This window comes from Lissotriton vulgaris, unplaced genomic scaffold (genome assembly GCF_964263255.1).
Source record: "Lissotriton vulgaris unplaced genomic scaffold, aLisVul1.2 SCAFFOLD_675, whole genome shotgun sequence".
In the NCBI taxonomy this organism is placed as follows: domain Eukaryota; kingdom Metazoa; phylum Chordata; class Amphibia; order Caudata; family Salamandridae; genus Lissotriton; species Lissotriton vulgaris.
The window spans coordinates 220552-241823 of NW_028249837.1; the positions used below are offsets into that span (position 1 = coordinate 220552).

Consider the following 21272-nt stretch of genomic DNA (forward strand, 5'->3'; position numbering starts at 1 on the left):
TGGATATATTTGTATGTATTATGCTCAAATTGCCTTTGGGAGTGAGTATTTGTACTAATGCACATGTTTGTTGCCATTCTTTCTCCGTTAGAGGGTCTACTAGCCATTTAGCTTTAACAGTGTTATATGGAATTTCTGCCTGTGCTGTTGAGTATAATCTTGATACCAGGTGTGATGTATCCGAGGTTGTTACTATGAGCTGGAGTGTATTTAGGATCTCCGGTTCGCAGGGGAAGGCAGTCTGTAATATGTAAAGCGGAACAGTAGCGTCTTGTTTTGGATGTACGTCTGCTCCTCCGCCCCTCTAAACTCCCCTTCATGAAAGAGATCTCCGATTTTGTCTATGCCTACCTGGCGCAGTAGATCCATACCCACCGTTTCGCCAGTAACTGATAATTCCGGATGATGGTGTAATGGCAATGCCGGCGCATATAGTGGGACCTTATGTGCCAGGTGCCCTAGTTTTTGCCATGCTTTTGCCGTGGTGTCAATGGTATTTATGTCTTCTGCGGGTAAAGGCGGTCGTCTATGGGTCAGAATTGCCGTCAGTGGTATCTGTGCCATGTCCCCCTCTTCCACAGCTATGTGTGTAAGATATGGTACCAGTAGGCAGCATACTGTGCTTGGGGTATGGTACCAGTAGGCAGCATACTGTGCTTGGGGGAATAAATAATACAATAAGAAGTCCGGCACCCCAAATCCTCCCCTGTCATAGGGCAGTGTTAGCGTTCTGAGGGCTATGCGTGCCTGTTCGCCCGCCCATATCGGCTGTAACACTAGTGATTTTATGTGTTTAAAAACCGCCCCTAGGGGCGGGATGGGAATGTTATTGAAAAGGTAGAGGAATTTAGGCAGGATATTCATCTTTACAATCGCAATGCGATCTGCTAACGATAGTGGTAGGTGCAACCAACGTTCATTTTGTCCTCAAGCTTTGAGATAGTACGTCCATAATTTGAACGTATTACCACTTCCGGGTTTCTATGGTACCACACCCCCAGGTATCTTATAGGGTCAGTCTGCCAGTCTAACGGGAATTCAGTTTCATGTGGCGTGGTCGTGTTTGTCAGGGGGATGATTGATGATTTAGACCAATTTATGGCCAAACCAGAGTGCCTACCAAATTTTATGTATTCCCTTAATAGAGGGTCCAGATACTTCTCAGGATCACGTACATACAAAAGCATGTCGTCTGCATATAGGGATATGTGTAGGGGTCTGGATGGGAATTGTAAGGCCAAGGGTTTGTGTTTCTGTCTGACAAGGCAAGCTAGCGGTTCCAAGGCTAGCGCAAATAACAATGGCGAAAGGGGGCACCCCTGCCGAGTTTCTCTTTCAATGACAAATGCATCCGATATATACCCATTTATTCTCACTCTTGCCCTCGGCTTCGCGTACAATAAGGACACCCACTGAATAAATCTCTGGGGGAAGCCCATTCTCTGCAGTACAGATAGTATGTAGGGCCATTCTATGGAATCTAATGGCTTGCCGGCATCTAGCATGACTGCCACTGCCTTCGTAGATGATGTAAGATAGTGGGAGAGGGCAAACAGTGTCCTAGTATTATGAGATGTGGCTCTTGTCGGTATAAACCCTGCCTGATCAGGGAGCACCAGATTCGTCATTAGAGGCTGTAACCGCATTGCTAGTATTTTTGCTAAAATCTTTGAGTCAACATTGATCAGCGATAAGGGCCTATAGGATTCGCATATCTCTGGGTCCTTAGTCGGTTTCAAAAGGGCTATTATTACCGCTTCTCTAAGCGTTGGTGGTAGTTCTGCTTGATCAAATGCGGCACCATACATGGCTACCAGATGGGGAGCCAGTATGTCAACATACTTTTTTATAGAATTCGAAAGTGAATCCGTCTGGGCCGGGAGCTTTCCCATTCGGTAAGGACTGTATTACTTCTGTCACTTCCTCAACCGTTATTGCAAAGCCAAGTATTCCCTCTGACCATCTGATGGCCACGCAATGGTTACGTCTTCGAGATATGTCAGAACTTCTGTAGACGAAGCTGTGGACTACGATGTATATAATGCACTATAATTGTCCACAAAGCATTGTAATATATCCTGCGCCTGCGTCTTCAGCGTGCCATCCTCCGATTTTACTTGTAAGATTGCTTTATGTCCTTTACCCTCACATATTTTAGTCGCCAATATTCTCCCTGACCTATCCCCTTCCCCAAAGTTCCTGGCTACTTGTCTTTTATTAATATATTTTAGCTCATCCTCGATGTAGGTTTGATGTTCTGTGTTTAATTGTCGCAAGTCTCCTAACAGTGTTGGGTCATGTGAACTTTCATAAGTTGCCTCCAGTTCTTTCATACGCTCCTCACATCTCCTAATTTGCTGCCTTACGCAAGATGCCCACTGTGGTACCCATGCAGACTCCTCTTATTGTGGCCTTAAACGCCTCCCATAATAGCCCCGGATCCTCCACTGCTGCTTCATTTAACTGAAAATATACTTTTATCGCCTTATGAATAGTGTCAGCATACACTGTGTCTGTTAGTGCTGGAGCGTTGAACCTCCATTGGAATGGGGGCGGCAAATAGTGTGGTATTTGAAACTTCAGTAGAATCGGATTATGATCTGACGTTTTAGGAAGAGTACGCAATTCCTCCGACCACAACACAATGTTATCAGTACCTAGCCAGTAATCAATACGGGACCAGCTGTTGTGGATCACATTCACGTGCGTCGCCCCTGGTATGTCTGGGTATGTGTGTCTCCTGAGGTCCGTCAACGATATATCTTCCATTATATCTAAAACCTTCGCCCTAGCTTTCTTGTGCGGTTCTGCCGAATTTGTAGATCGGTCTACGTGGTCCACCAGGGCTATATTCAAATCCCCTCCCCATATGATCTGTGTATCCTGCAGTGCATGCATGTGACCCCACAGTCCCTGAAAAAATTCCGGTGCATTCACATTTGGCCCATATATGTTCACCAAAGCCATTTTCTGCCCTTGTAATGTCCCTGAGACTATAACGTACCTACCATTTGGATCCGATATCACCTCTCTTGTTATGAAATTCGTGCCCTTCCAAATCAATGTTATTACCCCTCTTGAGTATGATGAGTAATTGGCTGTATAGGTTGATTCCGCCCATCTTGCCCCAATAGTCTGATGTGTGTTAGGCGCTATGTGTGTCTCCTGTAAGAAAGCTATATCAATTTCCCACCTATTCAAGCAGGCAAATATCTGCCTAATTTTCTTGGGCTGTGTAAAGCCTCTCACGTTCCACATGAGGAGGTTTAAGTGGGCTCTACAGGAACTTTGCACATTGTGCGCCATTTAGTGTTCAAACATATAAGAATAACAGTTCTAGTGTAAGCTTGTCTTAACTCGTAATAGACATGATGATGTTTGGTTTCAATGTATTTATTTTATTTATTTACAGCATTTGTAAAGTGCTCTGCAACCCTACGGGCATCCTGGCGCTGTGTACATATAGCTGAAAACGCTGTGCATCAGGGGCAGAAGGGATATCTTTTGATTCTGGATAGTTAGATTTTAGGGAAAAGCCATGTTTTCACCTTTTTTCGGAAGGCCATCAGTTCATCTGTTTTCCTGATGTCAATAGGTAGTCTATTCCACAGATGAGCTGCCGCTATGCTGAAGGCTCTGCCACCACAGCTGGCTTTCCTGATCCTGGGTATACTGATGAGATTAGAAGAGGAGAATCGAAGGGACTGTTAAAGATTAGACTGCAAAACGTCAACATTATCGGCGCCATCTTGCCCCCTTTCCAGGCCCATTCATGCGCGTAAGCGGCAGCCATTTTGAGCACCATGGCCTCCCTGCCCCTCACTAATAGCCAGCGCGTCTCTCTCTCTCTCTCAACCTCGCAAACATTCCCCCGCACGCTGACAACCCCCGCTCTCTCATGCCTTGGGTCATAAACCCCTCTCCAGCACGGCTTCACCACGGAATCCCATCCTGTTCCCAGCGCGACACCTCCCCTCATTCCTTTCATGGCCTCAAACCCTTTTGATGCAAACCCCCTTTTCCTGTGTCCCCGTTTGTCTTCCTCGTTCCCAGGCTGCCACCTGACCCTGCGGATACTGTTTATTACCCCGTACAGTAGGAAGCTTCCCCTCCCCATCAAAAGACCCCCGAACCGATCAAAGCCCCCACCCCATGAGATCCGATCAACCCCACGCATTCCGTGAATCGGCGGAATGCCCTGCTGTGTGACAACTATCACCTGTTGTGACCGGGGTGGGGAATCCAACTGTAAATGTGTGTGGGAACGGGCCTGAAGGGGAGATTCCGAGGATGTCCTTTCATACTTCAAAGCATTGCAAGAATGTGTTACATACAATAAAGTTCGTAAACCTGTGTATAAGAGGCCCGGCCTCAGAGATGTGGTTAGAGCACCTCGTGACGATACTTGCTGTCTGAATTGATGTGTTCTCCTCCGGAGAGAATAAAATCCTCGTTTCCCGCCTTCCAGTCTCCAGCGCCTGCTTCTTCATTGATTAATATTGGTGGGTCATAGAGGCGATACCGCCGGGCAACATAAAAGGGTCTTTGGTTACCGGTTGTCTTTGGAACCCTTTTTAACAATTGGCGTCCCAAACGTGGGGCCCATCAGCGACTCGTGGATCCAGTGGGAGAGGTCCTGACGACAGAGTGAACGACTGCAACGATCGGAAGGTACCCTGTCCGATAGACCCTCGTCTGACAGCCGATCATCCGAACTTCACTGGTTCCGAACAGACCTCTCTCGAGTGATCTGCGGTCCTGACTGGGAACCATCAGGAGTGCCACGAGAAGTACGAAGAGAAGAGGACGATCGGGCGCTGGATTCGGAAGACGAGAAACTGTCCATGCGGTCCGGGTAAGGTCGTGTAAACACGACGAATTGCGAAAGTGATAGATAATTGAAAGAAATTGATAATTGTTGCGAAAATACTAGTATTACTCTTTGTTAATTTATTGGAGATTCACTGTCTACAAACGGAGAAACAACAGGCTCTCCCTTTATAAACAGCGAAGGATAGGTACGCACCCGTCGGACCTATTTTTCTCCCCCACTGAACAATTGCCCCTTTGCCCCATTGATTAACTGTTATAGATTGTTTTCTGGAGATTCTCTGTCTGAAAACAGGGAAGATTAGGTCCCCTCTTTACAGATAGTGAAAGGGTAGGTGACGCGAACCTTTGCGAGCCTACTTATTCTCCCCATTGACCATATTGATTTTTTATTTTTGACCTAACGTTGATTGATTGCTCAGAATTGGTTCATGAGGTATTCACTACGTGCAAACAACGTGGAATAGAAATATTCTGTCTAGTCTTTGCGCGCAGTGATAAGATAGGTAGTGCTGATTATTATCCCATTGTGATCCGTCATGCCTGTCTTCTCCCCACTGGTCAGTAGCCTGTTTAACCCGGACCGCTTATTAGAGATGAACCATCCGGCTCCGCTGGAAGGCACCCCTAATAAGGACATGTTCACAAAGCATGGATTAGTCGCTATAGCCTATAGCCAACTGTGGCATAAATATACGAAAAAGGATCGAGAAAGTCAGTGGCCGCTGATAGGATCCTTCGAAGACGATAGAATAATCACACTAGAAACAGCTCTTGGTAAAAACAAGACGACGTCCACTATGCTTGACAGCTTGGGCATGTGGCGAAAAGAAGCCGAACAACGCAAAAAGAGAACTGAGAGTAGGTTGGGAAAAGAGCTGCGGAAAGCAGCCCACCTAGCAGCCCAGAAATTAGAGAAAGAGATAAAAGAAAGAGAGGATACCAAACAGAAGCTAGAAACAGAAACATCAAGCCAGTGCCTGGTTAGAACTCCCTCCACGCTCTACCCTGATTTGCACTCGAAACAGCGAACCAACGATGATCTGCTGCTAGGTCCTCCGATCATCCACATGCCCCCTCCATATGCCCCTTCCCAACCCTTAGCCCAACACCCACTATCCCCAGGTACCAGCGAGAGCAGCCCCGCGGCTTCAGCCCCCATGGCCTCCGTGCCGGCTGAACTCCTCGTATTAGATGTTACGCAAACGACAACGCCGGGCGACCCAGAAGCCCGAAGGGTTGGTCCTGTTAGAGCATATAGACTAAGCAAACATGAACGAGCAGGGGTCGATAAGATAGCGAAGATACTGGTAGAGAAGAAGGAGGATGAAGAATCCGTCATGGATGTGTTTAATTCTTATACCGGGAGTCACAGACGACACTTTACTGTACAACTGTGCTACCACGTCTTAAACGCATACGAGGACCGATATCAAGAAAAAGGTCCACAGAGCCTAACGACTCTGTACCGGAAGGTTGATATCGGGGATGAGAGTGAGAGTGATGTGACGGACCTCCTTACGCGTACGCTTGAGGTTTTCCGCCACCTCACTGAACAAAAGCCAAAAACCGAATCCACTACCTCCGTAGCAATCAACCCACAAACTGAACGACCTAACACTATGATGCCGATACGAGAGGCTGCCCCTTACTGGGTTCCTCCACGAGGTGAAGGGACTCACGATGATGCAAACAACAAAGACGCAAAGGGAAGGGTAGTGTACAATTGGGTCTACCAACCATGGGACCGGCAAGAGATTCTGACCTTCCGGAAATCTCTGCCAGACCTACGTAAAAACCCCACCGCCTTCTATACTGAGTTGGGTACGGCCCTAGGATCGACGATTATGACTCTAGCCGACATCGACTTGTTTTTCGGGTTATGTCTGCCAGCTGATGTGTGGAAGCAAATCCGGAAAGTCGACCACACTGAGCTGTTTGGACATAACTGGTCACAACTTGATGGCATAGATAGACAACGAGAACCCGGACAAAAGCCTTTAAAAGCCATTTTGGACCTCCCGGATAAAATTGTGCAGAAATTAAAAACCATGATCCCAGAAAAGAAAGTGGACTGGTCGATAGTAACGGCTTGTCGCCAGAAACCCCAGGAAGATGTATCGGAATACTTCTCCCGGTTTGAAACGGTGTTCTCCGATTACAGCGGCCAGGACCTGACCACTGCAACCGGACACCATCTGTTTGTCCAGAATTACGTTAAGGGCTTATCACCTGAGGTCTCGCAGAAACTGCAGGCCAGTGAAAGTAGTTGGGCAGCCTCCAAACCTACGGCTATCCTTCAGATGGCCCAATATTATGAACATCAGAAAAACGAAAACGACAGAACTACAGAGAGAAAGAAGAAAGAATTAAAGGAGAGGGTGATGATAGCACAACTGCAAGGGGTTACTCTGGGACGAGACCAATACCGGGGAAACCATCAGATGAACGTCCCTAAAACGGCACCTCCCAAAGACCGTGCTTCAACTCCCCACATTGGACGTACAGACATTAGGGAAGACCAGTGTGCCTTCTGTAAAGGATCGGGCCACTGGAAATCACAGTGCCCGGTTCTTTTGGAACTTACCAGAAATAGGGATCCTAGAGATTCAGCAAACGAACCAAGAAATAGGGGACCACAGCGAGGGCCCCCAAACAACGCAACTAATGATAGATCCAGTAGACCGAACACATTTGATCGACCCCGACAAAACCAATGCCAGCAATCTGACTACGATGACGTTCATGACTTTGCATAGGACTGCCTAGGGCAAGGGAGGGATCCAGTCGAGCTCCATGTTGACCAGCAAGGCCCTTATGTCACTGCTAAGGTCTTGGGTACAAAGTCACCATTCCTGGTAGACACTGGCGCAACACGTAGTGCATTATCTAAACGACTGATTCCAAGGGCACCCTTGTCTGGCTTACTAATAACATCGACAGGTTTCGATGGGACGCCCTCCACTAACCCTTTGTCCGCCCCAATCCTCTTTGACTTAGAAAACAACACCACTGACACCACGTTTTTACTCTCCTCCAATAGCCCTGACGCAATTATGGGACTCGACCTATTGAAACACTTCCGAGCAACGATTAGATGTTCTCAAGATGGAGTCCGAGTTTTTCTTTACGACAATCCTGTTCTGCTTAGACAGTGCCCCCCCAGACACATGTTTTCCATCACCGACGCCGACACTTCCCTGCTCGACACTCTGCCTCCGTATCTGTGGGCCAAAACGGATTCGGATGTAGGGCGCATGATGATCGACCCAGTACACATCACGGTTCGACCAGATGCAACACTCCCAAAACTTCCACAATATCGAATATCACCCGAGGGCGAGAAGGCATTGGTAGAAATCATCCAATCACTGATAGACGCAGGAGTGGTAGAGGAAGTAGTTAGCAACATTTGCAACAGCCCAATCTTGCCCATCATTAAGAAACAGGGAGAAGGAGATGAGAAAGCATACCGCTTCATCATTGACCTTCGAGAGATCAACAAAGTGGTGGTACCCCAGTACCCTGTGGTCTCAGACATTACCACCATCCTGACTTTGATTCCCTCTACTGCCACCACCTTCACTGTCATTGACCTCAAAAATGCATTCTTTTCTATCCCCATCCACCCAGATAGCCGATATCTCTTCGGCTTCACCCTAAAAGCCCGCTCATATAGGTTCTGCCGAGCACCCCAGGGCTACACAGAAAGCCCTAGCATCTACAGCCAGGCCCTCAAGAGACAACTGGATCAAGTCCAGCTACCCGATGGAGTGGTATTAGTACAATATGTCGATGACATCCTCTTGGCAGCCGACACCACTCCACTAGCTGTCACCGCCACCATTCAACTCCTGCATTTCCTTGCAGGAAATGGCCACAAGGTCTCTAAGAAGAAGTTGCAATTCTGCCAACCCCAGGTCACTTACCTAGGCCACCTTTTGTCCAAAGACGGAAGGAAACTGACTCCTGACCGGATCCAAACCATTCTCGACACCCCCGTCCCTAAGACCCAGAAACAGGTCCGCTCCCTACTAGGCCTCACCTCCTTCTGCCGACAGTGGCTGCCCAACTTTAGCCTCGTAGTAAAACCACTGCTTTCATTGTTAGCAAAGGACGTCCCTCTCCCACTCCCTTGGACCCCTGAGTGTCAGGCTTCTTTCGTGCAACTACGAGATGCCCTCTGCTCAGCCCCTGTGTTGGGTACCCCCGATTACACAAAGCCCTTCTCCCTTTACACCCATGAGAGGGAGGGGTGCGCTTTATCTGTCCTGACCCAGTCCATTGGCCCAAAGCAACGACCATGCGCTTACTTCTCAGCCACTCTTGACCCCGTAGCCAGAGCCCTGCCTGCTTGCCTTCGAGCCGTAGCTGCTGCCGCGATCTCTATCCGACAGAGTGAGGGGATCGTGCTCTCGAACTCCCTCACAGTACTGGTACCCCATGCAGTTGACACCCTCCTAAACCAAACCAAAACGCAACACCTGACAAGTGCACGACTGACAGGGTACGAACTGACTCTGCTCGCACCCCACATCACACTGAAGAGATGCACCACACTGAACCCAGCAACCCTGCTGCCCTTACCAGAAAACGATCCCAATGCGCACCCTGTACACGACTGTGTGACCCTCACAGACGAACAGACCAGAAGTAGGGTTGACCTCAGAGACACGGCTTTCCCCAACCCCGACGGAGAGCTGTGGGTGGACGGTTCTTGCATCAAGCTCCCCGATGGCACCACTTCGGCCGCCTATGCAGTCACCACGGCTCGAACTGTAGTCGAGACAGCCCGCATAACGCAACGATCTGCCCAGGCAGCGGAACTGATTGCCCTGACAAGAGCCTGTATTCTAGCAGCAGGTACCACAGCAAACATTTACACCGACAGCCAGTATGCCTTCGGGGTGGTTCACCATTTCGGGCTCCTTTGGAGGGAGAGGGGATTCTTGACCTCACACGGCACCCCCATTTTGCACGGGGACCTAGTCTCCGCCTTGATCGAAGCCGTCCTTCTCCCCAAAAAGCTTGCAGTCATCAAATGCCAGGCACACAAAAAGGTGACAGACATTATTGGGCAGGGAAATGCACTAGCCGACCTCACTGCCCGAGCGACAGCTGAAAATAGGACGACAACACGCATGTACGTGACCAGGTCACAAGCAGAAAAATGGACTGACGCTAGGGACACTATCAGAGACATTCAAATGGCCAGCACACAACACGAACTGACTGAATGGACACGGGTGGGATTGAAAGATGACGAAGGCTGCTGGCGGACAAAAGACACGGACAAATGGTTGCTACCTGACTCGTATCTGATTCCCATTCTGACTATGGCGCACTCCCCTGCCCACATAGGATCAGCCCCCATGATTGAACTTGTCTCCAGAGTTTGGCACAATGATAAGATCACAGAGTCCGCCAAACGCTTGGTCCAACAGTGTTTGATATGCCTGCAACACAATCCCGGGAAAGGAACTGTAGTACCCCGGGGAGGGTTTGGGGTCCCAAATCACCCGTTTGAAGTCCTGCAGATGGACTACATCCAACTAGACAGATGTCAAGGCCTGAAATATGTACTTGTGGTGGTATGCGCATTTAGCAAATGGGTGGAAGCATATCCAACCCGTGACAACACTGCTATGGCCACAGCAAAGGTACTGTTAAAGGAGTTTTTCCCCCGTTACGGCCTTTGTCGAATTTTGTGGAGCGACAATGGCCCCCACTTCGTAGCCGAAGTTATCCAACTCATTTTGAAGGGGTTGGGTGTAAAACAAAAGTTCCACGCAGTCTTCCACCCCCAATCTGCTGGACTAGTTGAACGACATAACGCCACACTGAAACTAAAATTGGCCAAAATAGTAGCTACCACAGGACTGAAATGGCCAGACGCACTCCCCCTGGCATTGCTCTCAATGCGTTCCACCCCCACCAAACACCACTTGACACCATACGAGGTTGTGTTCGGCCGGCCTATGAATGTTTGGTCTGCGCCGAAACCAACTTCCATTCATGACGTCCCGGACGTCCTAATGTCTGATTACTTATGCCAGTTGACTAAAACACTGTCTGTTATCCATCAACAGGTGCTGCATGCCATCCCTGACGCTTCCAGGGGTCCCGGACACACCATCCAACCCGGGGACTTCGTCCTGATCCGGAACTTCCAGCGTGCCAAGAGTCTGGAACCCCGGTGGACGGGCCCCTGGCAAGTCCTCATCACCACCCGAACAGCACTCCGGGTGGAGGGAAAACGAAACTGGCTGCATGCACACCACTGCAAGAAGATCTCCTCGACCCTGACCTCGACCGAAACCATCAACAGTCAAGAAGAGCTCCTGAACAAGGACCGACCGTCACTATCCTGCTATCCCGATACCGAAACACTTGAACTTTCAAAATTCTCTGATCCCACAGTACCATCAAGAGAAGGGTATTTCCTGCGTCGAAAGGAGGGAGTTACGGCTAAGTAGACCACAGACTGAGTTAAATCTCAGAACGGTGACCTAAACACTACCGAGGGTTACCCGGAGAGAAGCAAAGCAAAGTCTGTGGTTCTGCCCGCTACCGAGCCCCTTGAAGGTGATGGAAGCGCCAGATAAGAAGATGATGGAAGCGCCAAATAAGAAGATGACGAAGGAAACAGGAAATACCCACCACAGGAACCCGAAAGCAGACAGACTCCATAGCCCAAAGACTATTGCGCTCTTCATCACAATCCTCTTCTGCTTTCTCCTCATGACCACACTCTGGATTGTGGAAGAAAATGCACCTGCTCACGAAACATTCCTGACCACTGTCCAGCCTACCACCATGAAGGAACATTATCTGATCTCGCTCTCTCCCCAACTCAGAGAGAGGCGAAAGGAATTTTGGAATAACTCCTTCGTACAACTACTTCACCAGCACAACCTTGCCACCAATGCCACCAACTGTTGGATCTGTGGGTTGCTACCCCACGCCACTGGACACTCGATACCATTCATCCCTTCACCTTTCTCAGTTCACGGTTCCTGTCTTGCCTGGCTGATGCTTCTGCAAGAAAGCTTTAAGGACAATGCCACCTCCAGCAAAACGGTAACGCATTTCTACCACGGGGTCTGGCGGAACAGAACAAAGACGCACTTCTGCCCGCAGACCAACAACAACACCATCCACTTGGACATCCCTGCTAAAGAACAAGTTGAAATGCAAGTGTTCAATAATCCAACCAGAACCACCTTCTCCTACCTGCGAAAACGAACGGCTGCCACTCTGACTGTGGCCCTGTCAGTCATCAACGTCACTGGCCACATGTGCATGGAAGGGCTTGGGACTCAGCTGGTAGGCCACAGTGCCTGCCGGTTTTCCAGAACTCTGGACTCCATCGACCCGCCTTCCTTTGTGGCATCTCCAAACACGTATTTCGTCTGCGGCACAAAGGCTTACACCTGGCTCCCCAAAGGCTGGGGGGGCACTTGTTTCATCTCCTTCATTCTTCCTCCGACATATGTGGCACCAGCAAATCATCACAGACAAAAACGAGCCAAGGACATCGAACAAGCCGATTCAACAGGAGCGCAATTCATCGATGCTATGAAAGGACTGGTCCCCCTCTGGGGCCCGATGGCAAACAGCCGTGCCATCCGACATCTGACTCAAGCAGTTGAGACAACAATGAACATCACGGCTGGTATCCTTGCTAACAACACCGCTGAACTTCAAGCGGTCCGCTTGGTGGCTCTCCAGAACCGCCTTGTCCTGGATGTGGTTCTTGCGGACCGTGGTGGAGCATGCCGCATCATTGGGTCCAGCTGCTGTACATACATACCGGACAACTCACCCTCTGTGTACAAAGCCATCGAACATCTCCACAGACTCTCTTCAGAAGTATACCAGGAACAAGAAGAATGGTCGCTTGGTGGTTGGTTCTGGAACACCATTAAGAACTGGGGTTGGAGACTGTTCACCATTATCCTGATTCCTGTAGTTGTGATATGCGGTCTATGCTTAGGAATTCAATGTCTGCCACCTCTGTGTTCATTTTGTGCAAATTGTATTTGCCCTAAGACTGTGGACTTTGAAAACGAACGTATGAGAGCAATATATGATGCCGAGGTTAGGAATTTGATGAAGATTGACATTGAGTAAGCAAGTTGGCTAAGATATGTTGAAAAGGGAGGACTGTTAAAGATTAGACTGCAAAACGTCAACATTATCGGCGCCATCTTGCCCCCTTTCCAGGCCCATTCATGCGCGTAAGCGGCAGCCATTTTGAGCACCATGGCCTCCCTGCCCCTCACTAATAGCCAGCGCGTCTCTCTCTCTCTCTCAACCTCGCAAACATTCCCCCGCACGCTGACAACCCCCGCTCTCTCATGCCTTGGGTCATAAACCCCTCTCCAGCACGGCTTCACCACGGAATCCCATCCTGTTCCCAGCGCGACACCTCCCCTCATTCCTTTCATGGCCTCAAACCCTTTTGATGCAAACCCCCTTTTCCTGTGTCCCCGTTTGTCTTCCTCGTTCCCAGGCTGCCACCTGACCCTGCGGATACTGTTTATTACCCCGTACAGTAGGAAGCTTCCCCTCCCCATCAAAAGACCCCCGAACCGATCAAAGCCCCCACCCCATGAGATCCGATCAACCCCACGCATTCCGTGAATCGGCGGAATGCCCTGCTGTGTGACAACTATCACCTGTTGTGACCGGGGTGGGGAATCCAACTGTAAATGTGTGTGGGAACGGGCCTGAAGGGGAGATTCCGAGGATGTCCTTTCATACTTCAAAGCATTGCAAGAATGTGTTACATACAATAAAGTTCGTAAACCTGTGTATAAGAGGCCCGGCCTCAGAGATGTGGTTAGAGCACCTCGTGACGATACTTGCTGTCTGAATTGATGTGTTCTCCTCCGGAGAGAATAAAATCCTCGTTTCCCGCCTTCCAGTCTCCAGCGCCTGCTTCTTCATTGATTAATATTGGTGGGTCATAGAGGCGATACCGCCGGGCAACATAAAAGGGTCTTTGGTTACCGGTTGTCTTTGGAACCCTTTTTAACAGGACCGAGTGGGTTCATACCACTTAAATTTGTTTTGAAGTGGTCGGGGGCCCATCCCATGCACTGCCTTAAAGACAGTGCATAGGGATTTAAAAAGGATCCTCTGGTGTACAGGTAGCCAGTGTAAATCGGCCAAAGCAAGGGTAGTAGAGGATCTTCGCCCTCGGGAGAGTGTCAATTTTGCTGCAGCCGCCTGGATGCTCTGGAGTCTGGAAATCAGGTAGGCAGGGGATTCCAGTAGCAGAGCATTACAGTAAACCAGGCGGCTGAGAATGGTGCTCCTAACTATGGTGGCTCTAACCTGTGTTGGTAAAAGGGGCAGCAGCTTTCGGAGTCCTCGCATTAAGGCGAAGCAGCTACTCACCTGCTTATTGACATTGATCTCTAGACTCAGACTGTCATTCAAACTGACTCCAATTGTCCTTGTTACCTTCTGCGGTACAACATGCAGAACAACAATGCATCCCAAATGCCCTGGTCTCTGAACTTGAACAACACCCTGCCCCCACCCCTTCCCACCTACTTCAGCAACCCAATCCTGCGGAAGCCGCATACCCCGTGTAACACCCCTCCGTAACATAACTGATGTGGGGATCACCCTTCCAGAGGTCCGCTGAGGGCACACCACACCACCCAACTGAATGAATGGGGGCCGACCTGTTCCTCGATGCCTAAACGTGCAGTGCAGGATTTTCCCCAATGCCACATAATACACAGCATGCATTGATTTCGATCATTTGACAGTACCCCTTAGTAACTCTGATCTATGCGCCCAAGAGACTGTCCGTGATTAACAAGAACACGTTTGTCACCAGTTTAGGCTTTAGCTACTGAATGCAGAACAATTAGTCGCCTAGCATCAACATATTACCTCCAACATTATGTACATCCCAACGACGGTGCTATATCCGTATTTCACCCCTATATTTCAACATCGTTGCCCCCATAGTGTACAACTGTAACATTCAGGTCTCATCTCGGTAGCAGTCTGTACCCTCCATACAGGGCTAGTTACAACATCAAGCAAATTCTCATGTTCCCCGACTATGAATCACTCTGTTCATACGAATCTGCACCTCAGTGTTCTCTGCCCCATTACTTATGGCTGTTCTCAAAGGAGACCAGTGCGCTTAAAGTACAACAGGGTCGTCTCGTATGTCCCGTACATTGTTCAGAGACCCCGTCGGCGTCCCCTTCGTAGCCCACCACTGGGAGAACAATATCCATCTCTTTACCACCAATATTTGACCTTACCGCAGTCTTTCACACAGTTTCTTTCCTGCTATCAACCGCTCAGTCCGAGTCCTGCTGTTGATCTCTCCTTGCTGCGGCCTTATTCTGTTTCGATATTCTTTTTACAAAGTCTTGTGCTGCTTTGGGACTTGTTAGAAGTATTGATTTCACTTCCCACGCATAATTTATTTGTAGGTCACGTAGTTTCGCTTTCACCGCTGAAAATTCTCTCCGTGCTTGTTGGACTGCCACAGTATGATCAGGTTAAAATTCAAGTTTGTTTCCTTGATGCGTTACCTGTCCTTTTTCTCGCGCGAATCTCAATATATTATCTCGGTCCCTGTAGTTAAAATTTGCGCTACAATTGGCCGTGGTGTAGCCCCTGCTGGCGGTTTAGGTGCCAGCGACCGTTGCGCTCTCTCGACTATGAAGATTGGTGATAGTGCTTCTGCTCCAAATATGTCTGTACATAGCTTCTCTACGTACGACTCCATGCGGCCTGTGTTTGTTGTTTCTGGCAGCCCCGTTATTCGAACGTTGTTGCGCCTGGATCGCGCTTCCAACTCCTCCGCTTAGGCCTTTATGACGTCCAGAACTCGTTCCATGCCAGTGCACTTGCTGGTAGTTGCGTGCGCCTCGTCTTCCACCGCTGGTATGCGTGTTCCTGCCGTCTCCAGCCGTTCGCCGTGTTTTTCCATTTTGGTCGCCATGTTGTCCATAAGACACGTCAAATGATCTAACTTCCCATTTATATCTTGTAAATTTGACTGCATGGCTTGTAATATTTTTTCCATATTGCTACTTGCTTGTTGTTCTGTGGGGGCTTCGCCCTCTGCCTGTTCTTCGGTGCCTTTTTTGCCTTGGACGTTCTCTTGGGTTGTTGCTTGTCTGGTCGCACCATGGGGGCTACTTGCGTTGCTTCGACTATGCTGATGTGTGCTGCGGAGCGAGTCTGCCTGTTATACGCCGCCGTTGTGGTGCTAGGAGTGGCCTGGGTAGCTATGCCTTAGTTGCAGTGCAAGGCTGTCTGGGGTCCCAATCCTCGCCACTTCCCCCTCTCCACACCGGCAGCAGCCCCCAACGCCTCCACTGCTGTAGCAGATCGTATTTGGCGTGCCTGTTGTACCAACTGTATTAGTAGACCACACTGTGAGGTGACCCGCACCTAGATGCCTCTAGCCTCTTTTTGCTGATACTTGTGCATCAGCACATCACCAGATCCCCACACGTCGTGATTTCACCTTTATGTTGCCTATACTCCATGTTCTGTCAGCAGTGCTGTCCGCTAATAGCCATACGTTTCTCAGCGCTTCAAACTATTCTTCCCAGACATCACTGAGTCTTCCAGCCGCTTCGCTTTGTCCGCACTTGTGCCTCCCAGCCCGCATGCCGTTGCCTCCAACGTGTTTACCTTCCTGTGTGCTGTTTGCAACGGTCGGTTTAGCCTCGCCTCCCCAGCTCCGCTCTTCACCGCCAGTACCTGTAGTTCTGATGATAGGGATGGCAGCCCCCGGCACCCAATATCACGAACCTCGTTTGCAGCGTAGTGATTATTTACAGTTTTGCATGGGTTTATCCCAACGCTACGGGCGCCGCCATTTTGTCTGACCCCTCCGGTTTAGCTCTTTACTTCTCGGCATAACGCGGTGCGTAAACTTGAGCTTACCGCTGTGTCGCCGCTGCACTGGTGCTGCATCAGTCTATCGCCCTCCCTCTCGAGGCCAGATAATGTCATTCGGTAGCATACTTAGAGCCGATGTGAAAGCATTTTGGTCGTCTCGCGTCCGATGTCCGCTATTTTACTCTCCGGGCGCTTCCAGTCTCAGCAACTAAAAACGCTAGTATCCGCCGTTCTTTATTCAGCCTAGTTAGTGTGCATTAGTCCTGGCACCTTCCCATGCATGTTCCGAAGTTCGGGTCCGTTAATTTCGGGCATTGGGTATCTCAAATCGCGTAATGTTTGTGTCTGCCCTGCGGAGCTGCAATCTCACCCAGCCATTCCGCTGTGCGCCCCCTTGCGCCTCCAATGCAGCCAAGTACTTAAATGCTAAATTGTTCAAACCGAATGGTACACAGACATTTTGCCTGTTTTCCCCCATTGATTACACATCCATTGCTTTCAGTTGTTGCCATTCGAGATCCCAGTGCTAGACTTCACCCTCCACCCACTTTGTTGCGTAAAGACACATTGTTCCTGGAGAGTTTACCGTCTTGTTGGCGTCTTGGTACTGTACTGTTCTTGTGGCACAGCAGAGTCGTGCCGGGAACAGAACGGAGTATGCGGCAAATGGATTGCATGCGATTAGGCTACCTGTATAACACGAGATGGGAAATTGATTGGAAGGGTATATGGATGAACTGTACATGTGACTCGGCCAGTAGACATCTCTACTATACTGTACAGCTTTGAGTTCTGTTTCTGCTGTACATTTCACTAAAAAATATATTTTCCAGCGTATGGTGCTCAAACCTTTAACAAAATTAGTGTTTTGCATTTTAGGCATCCTTGATTAAAGATGTAAAAAAGTTGTAATTATTTTATATTAAAAGCATTTGTGTAGCTCATTTCAGTCATTTGTGTATGGTTGTAGTGCTGTCAGAATCTGTACACCCTTTAAACCTGGTAATAGGATTTGTCATTAACTCTTGCCAAGTTGGTCTGTTTTTGTTGTGTTTAGTAAATGAAGATTATCGGTTAGTAGTGTTTGATTATCTTTTGTATGGGTTGAGTGTCATTAAAATGTTATTTGGGATTGTGCCAGGGCTCTTTGTTGTGTGGTTTGTGTACGAGTGCTGTGAGTTGTGGTGTACCAAGAAAGGATTTGGTTGTCTGTTCCTGTTAAATGCAGCTTGAGGCACCAGTCCAGCACCTTAGAAGCCAGAAATAAAGAGATCGACAGAATATTCTCTATGTATTTGTTAATTGTTGAAAAGTACAGAGCCAAAACAAACTTTTACTTGAAAAGGATTAAGCGAAATAGATGTTAAGATGCTGCTCTTGAAAGAAGTTTGTTGGGGACACTCTTTGTTTGTGCTTTTCTAACTGAACTGTAAGGATTAAGCTGTTTTACATTAATGTATGGGGATTGCTGATGAATTTTAAATAGTGTGTTTTTCTTTGTTCTTATAGGTGTGTGCTGAAGATGGACCATCACTGCCCATGGATCAATAACTGCTGTGGACACCATAACCACGCCTCATTCACTCTGTTCTTGTTCTTAGCCCCTCTTGGTTGTATGCATGCAGCTTTCATTTTTATCATGACCATGTACACCCAGCTTTACAATAGGGTAAGCAATTTGTACATGCTTATTCTCTGTTACAGATAAACCTAGTTACCCCCTACGTGTTTTGTTGTCTTCAAGGTTCACGGTTAAATCAGCCTTTTTTGTCCATTCAGTCTGACCTGATTTTGTTTGTCCACCTGTGTGCATGATCTTGTCTTTCTGCTGTTGAATCTTATTTCTCCGCTTAATCCCTATCTTGTCTGTTTGCAATTCATTTATTGTGTTTGTCTTTTTAACTTGTTTTTCAAAATGAAATCAAGTTAGGTGGCATTCAGATGCTGAGAAACAAAAACTGAAAAAGGATCTTTCTGTAATCATGAAAAACAAATAATTTAGTGTTTAGTCCATCCAATGTATTATCAAACAGTATTTCATATTATTTTGAGTCTCCTATACCGTAAATACAACCTTATACATTTGAACAATATAGTTATTTCAAATTCATGTACTTAAACCAAGAGTTGGATTAATGGATGTCTATAGCTATAATTTATAAAAAGAGGGTCAATAGGGAATATTTAATGACCTACAATGGTATCATCCCCCGGAAATCAATACTACCACAAGATACCAGTAGGTCAAACTAATGAAAAACTGTCTCAAAAAGTGTTGGTTAGGGAACAGTCACCAAGTCTATATTTCAATAGTACGTAGTGAACATCAAAATGATTCCCATCAGATACCCGTCCTGTGCCGTCCTACATCATTTGGGATCCTTCACCCGAAGGAATTGATGAAAACCACTTGTGATTAGGTGAACTGTAACCTAATCAAGTGGAAAAAACTCAAATGTGATGGGTTGGTATGTGTGGCATAAGGAGGGTAAAAATAGATAGCAGTGCACCAAAAGTGTTTGAAGTAACTGTGTAAGAAAATTTTTTGAATATTAAGATTGGGTTGTAGAAGTGGAAAAATTATTTTAATAGTATCCTATCTACACCCAACAATAAAAACAGTGCATGAGTGTATTAAACGTATATATACTCTGATGTTATAAAGGTCAAGCTATATAAATAAATAAAACCGATAAATACATAGTGCATGATTATTCAAAAATCGTGCAGAATACAAGAGCTGGACTCTTATCAGCAAACGGAATTGCAGACACAAAGTTAGTCTAGAGCCAAACATTTTGTAAGCTTCTTCTTCCAAGCTGAATGATTCGACAAGGGTTGATGTTCTATTACACATTGGTATGAATCACTTATTGAACGTATTTTAGAATTCTTCAAGGTCAAATAGAACATATGCTGCACTGATGATAATGATATTCAGAGTTGTTGGAGGATCAATTAAAAAAGAGAATGTCTTATTGATATTGTCATTACATAATAATGGGTTAACCCGAAGGACCTAGGTACAGAGCAATATAAAAAACTCTGGTCCTGACGGACTGTAAAGATACTTTATATCAATTAACGTTTCCTAATTCGATTTCAATGAATGCAGTGTACATTCCAAAACCAAAATACTACATCAGAGCAGGCATAGCATGATGTACAAACATGCTTTGGTTGTGAAAATGTTTTTGTACGCTTTGGGTCTTTCCTTTCCAGCACTTTTTTATCTCTGAAATAGCCCTTTTCCTACTGAAGACCAGAGCTGTCCCACAGCCATTCATCCTCATGTAGCAGTGCAGCTCATGCTCTAGTTAGCAGATGCACAAAATCAATCTCTGTACCTAAGATGGTACTGGCAGGGTCTGTGGCAACAATGTTTGTTGAAATGCATGGAAGTCCAGGTAGCCATAGTGTAGAGGAAAATGATTTATTCATATTACAGGTAAGCTGTTAAGTAGCCAATAGCCCCACCAGGAGCAGTATCCTTGCTTCTCAGCCCACACACTCTAACTGACTCCCTCTCAACCACACCATCCACTCCAGCATTCCATTACATCGCCAAGAACTAAAGCATTTCACTACATCACATTCATACTGGCTGAGCGTCAGGGAACAGGGAACTATGGGAAAGGGTGCATTGTAATAATTCAAAGTCATAACAGTTTACTTGTTTTAGAAAACTAACGATTACATTCTGTTACAAATATGGATGAAGGAATTAGTCTATTGTTCATGGTGTGTGCATGTAACCTGGGTGGGGGACAGAGTTTTTAAAAAGAGGAGAAATTGGTGAATGATTGGATCCATGTAGCTATATTTAAGCTTCATCACCAGGATGATGAAACCAGAGAAATTAATAGATTTATGACTGGCGTCGGATGTGACCGTCATTTTGGTCCACTTTATTTTGAACAAGGTTGGTAAGAAACTGTTGCTCCACTCAAGATTAAGCTAAGTATTCTGGACTCTAGATTGATTACCCAAATTATAAACTATTTAAGCAGTCAAATAAGTAGTTCTACTAGATGGAGTTTGGTGGAGTTTTGCGAATTTCAGTTAAAAGGCCTATCCAACTATACCAGTTACATTGAAGTGATCATAAAGTGAAGGGTGAGACTCTTTAAATTGTATAGAGTTGTGCAGCACAGTTGGTTCAACCCCCCGAAGGAGTGAAAGTCATAAGTGGTGTAGGATCCAAGATTCAAGGCAGTCTAATACAAATTCATGCTTTTGGTTCGAATTTTGCTCTAGTGGAAGGTGGAGCTTTGAGTTCTGAATAAGTGTTACTGCTTTATGATTACTCATTTCAATTTTTTAAAAGTAATTTGTAACATATACGAGCTGATGTGGTTTAATAAATTGGTACCACTTTCAGGATTTTTAATTCAGTTGCACATTTGCCAAGTTTTAAGTTAACTAGGAGTTTAAAAGCATCCGTGCTGCATGTTCAAAGTTAATGAGCAACCTATTTACCTTTAATTTTGTTCTAAGTGTTTTGTAAAGTTAATAAAAGTATCTCAAATTTCTGGAAACACAATGCT

General features: G+C 47.0%; 1 protein-coding gene across 1 annotated transcript in view; it reads left to right on the forward strand.

The window, feature by feature from the left end:
* LOC147663475 (palmitoyltransferase ZDHHC6-like) overlaps positions 1–21272 on the forward strand; it is a 142195-nt gene that overhangs the window by 39170 nt on the left and 81753 nt on the right. The window contains exon 4 of the mRNA XM_086950421.1: positions 18235–18394. Within this exon, the coding sequence (XP_086806547.1) occupies positions 18235–18394 (160 nt within the window). The remainder of the gene's footprint in view (positions 1–18234; positions 18395–21272) is intronic.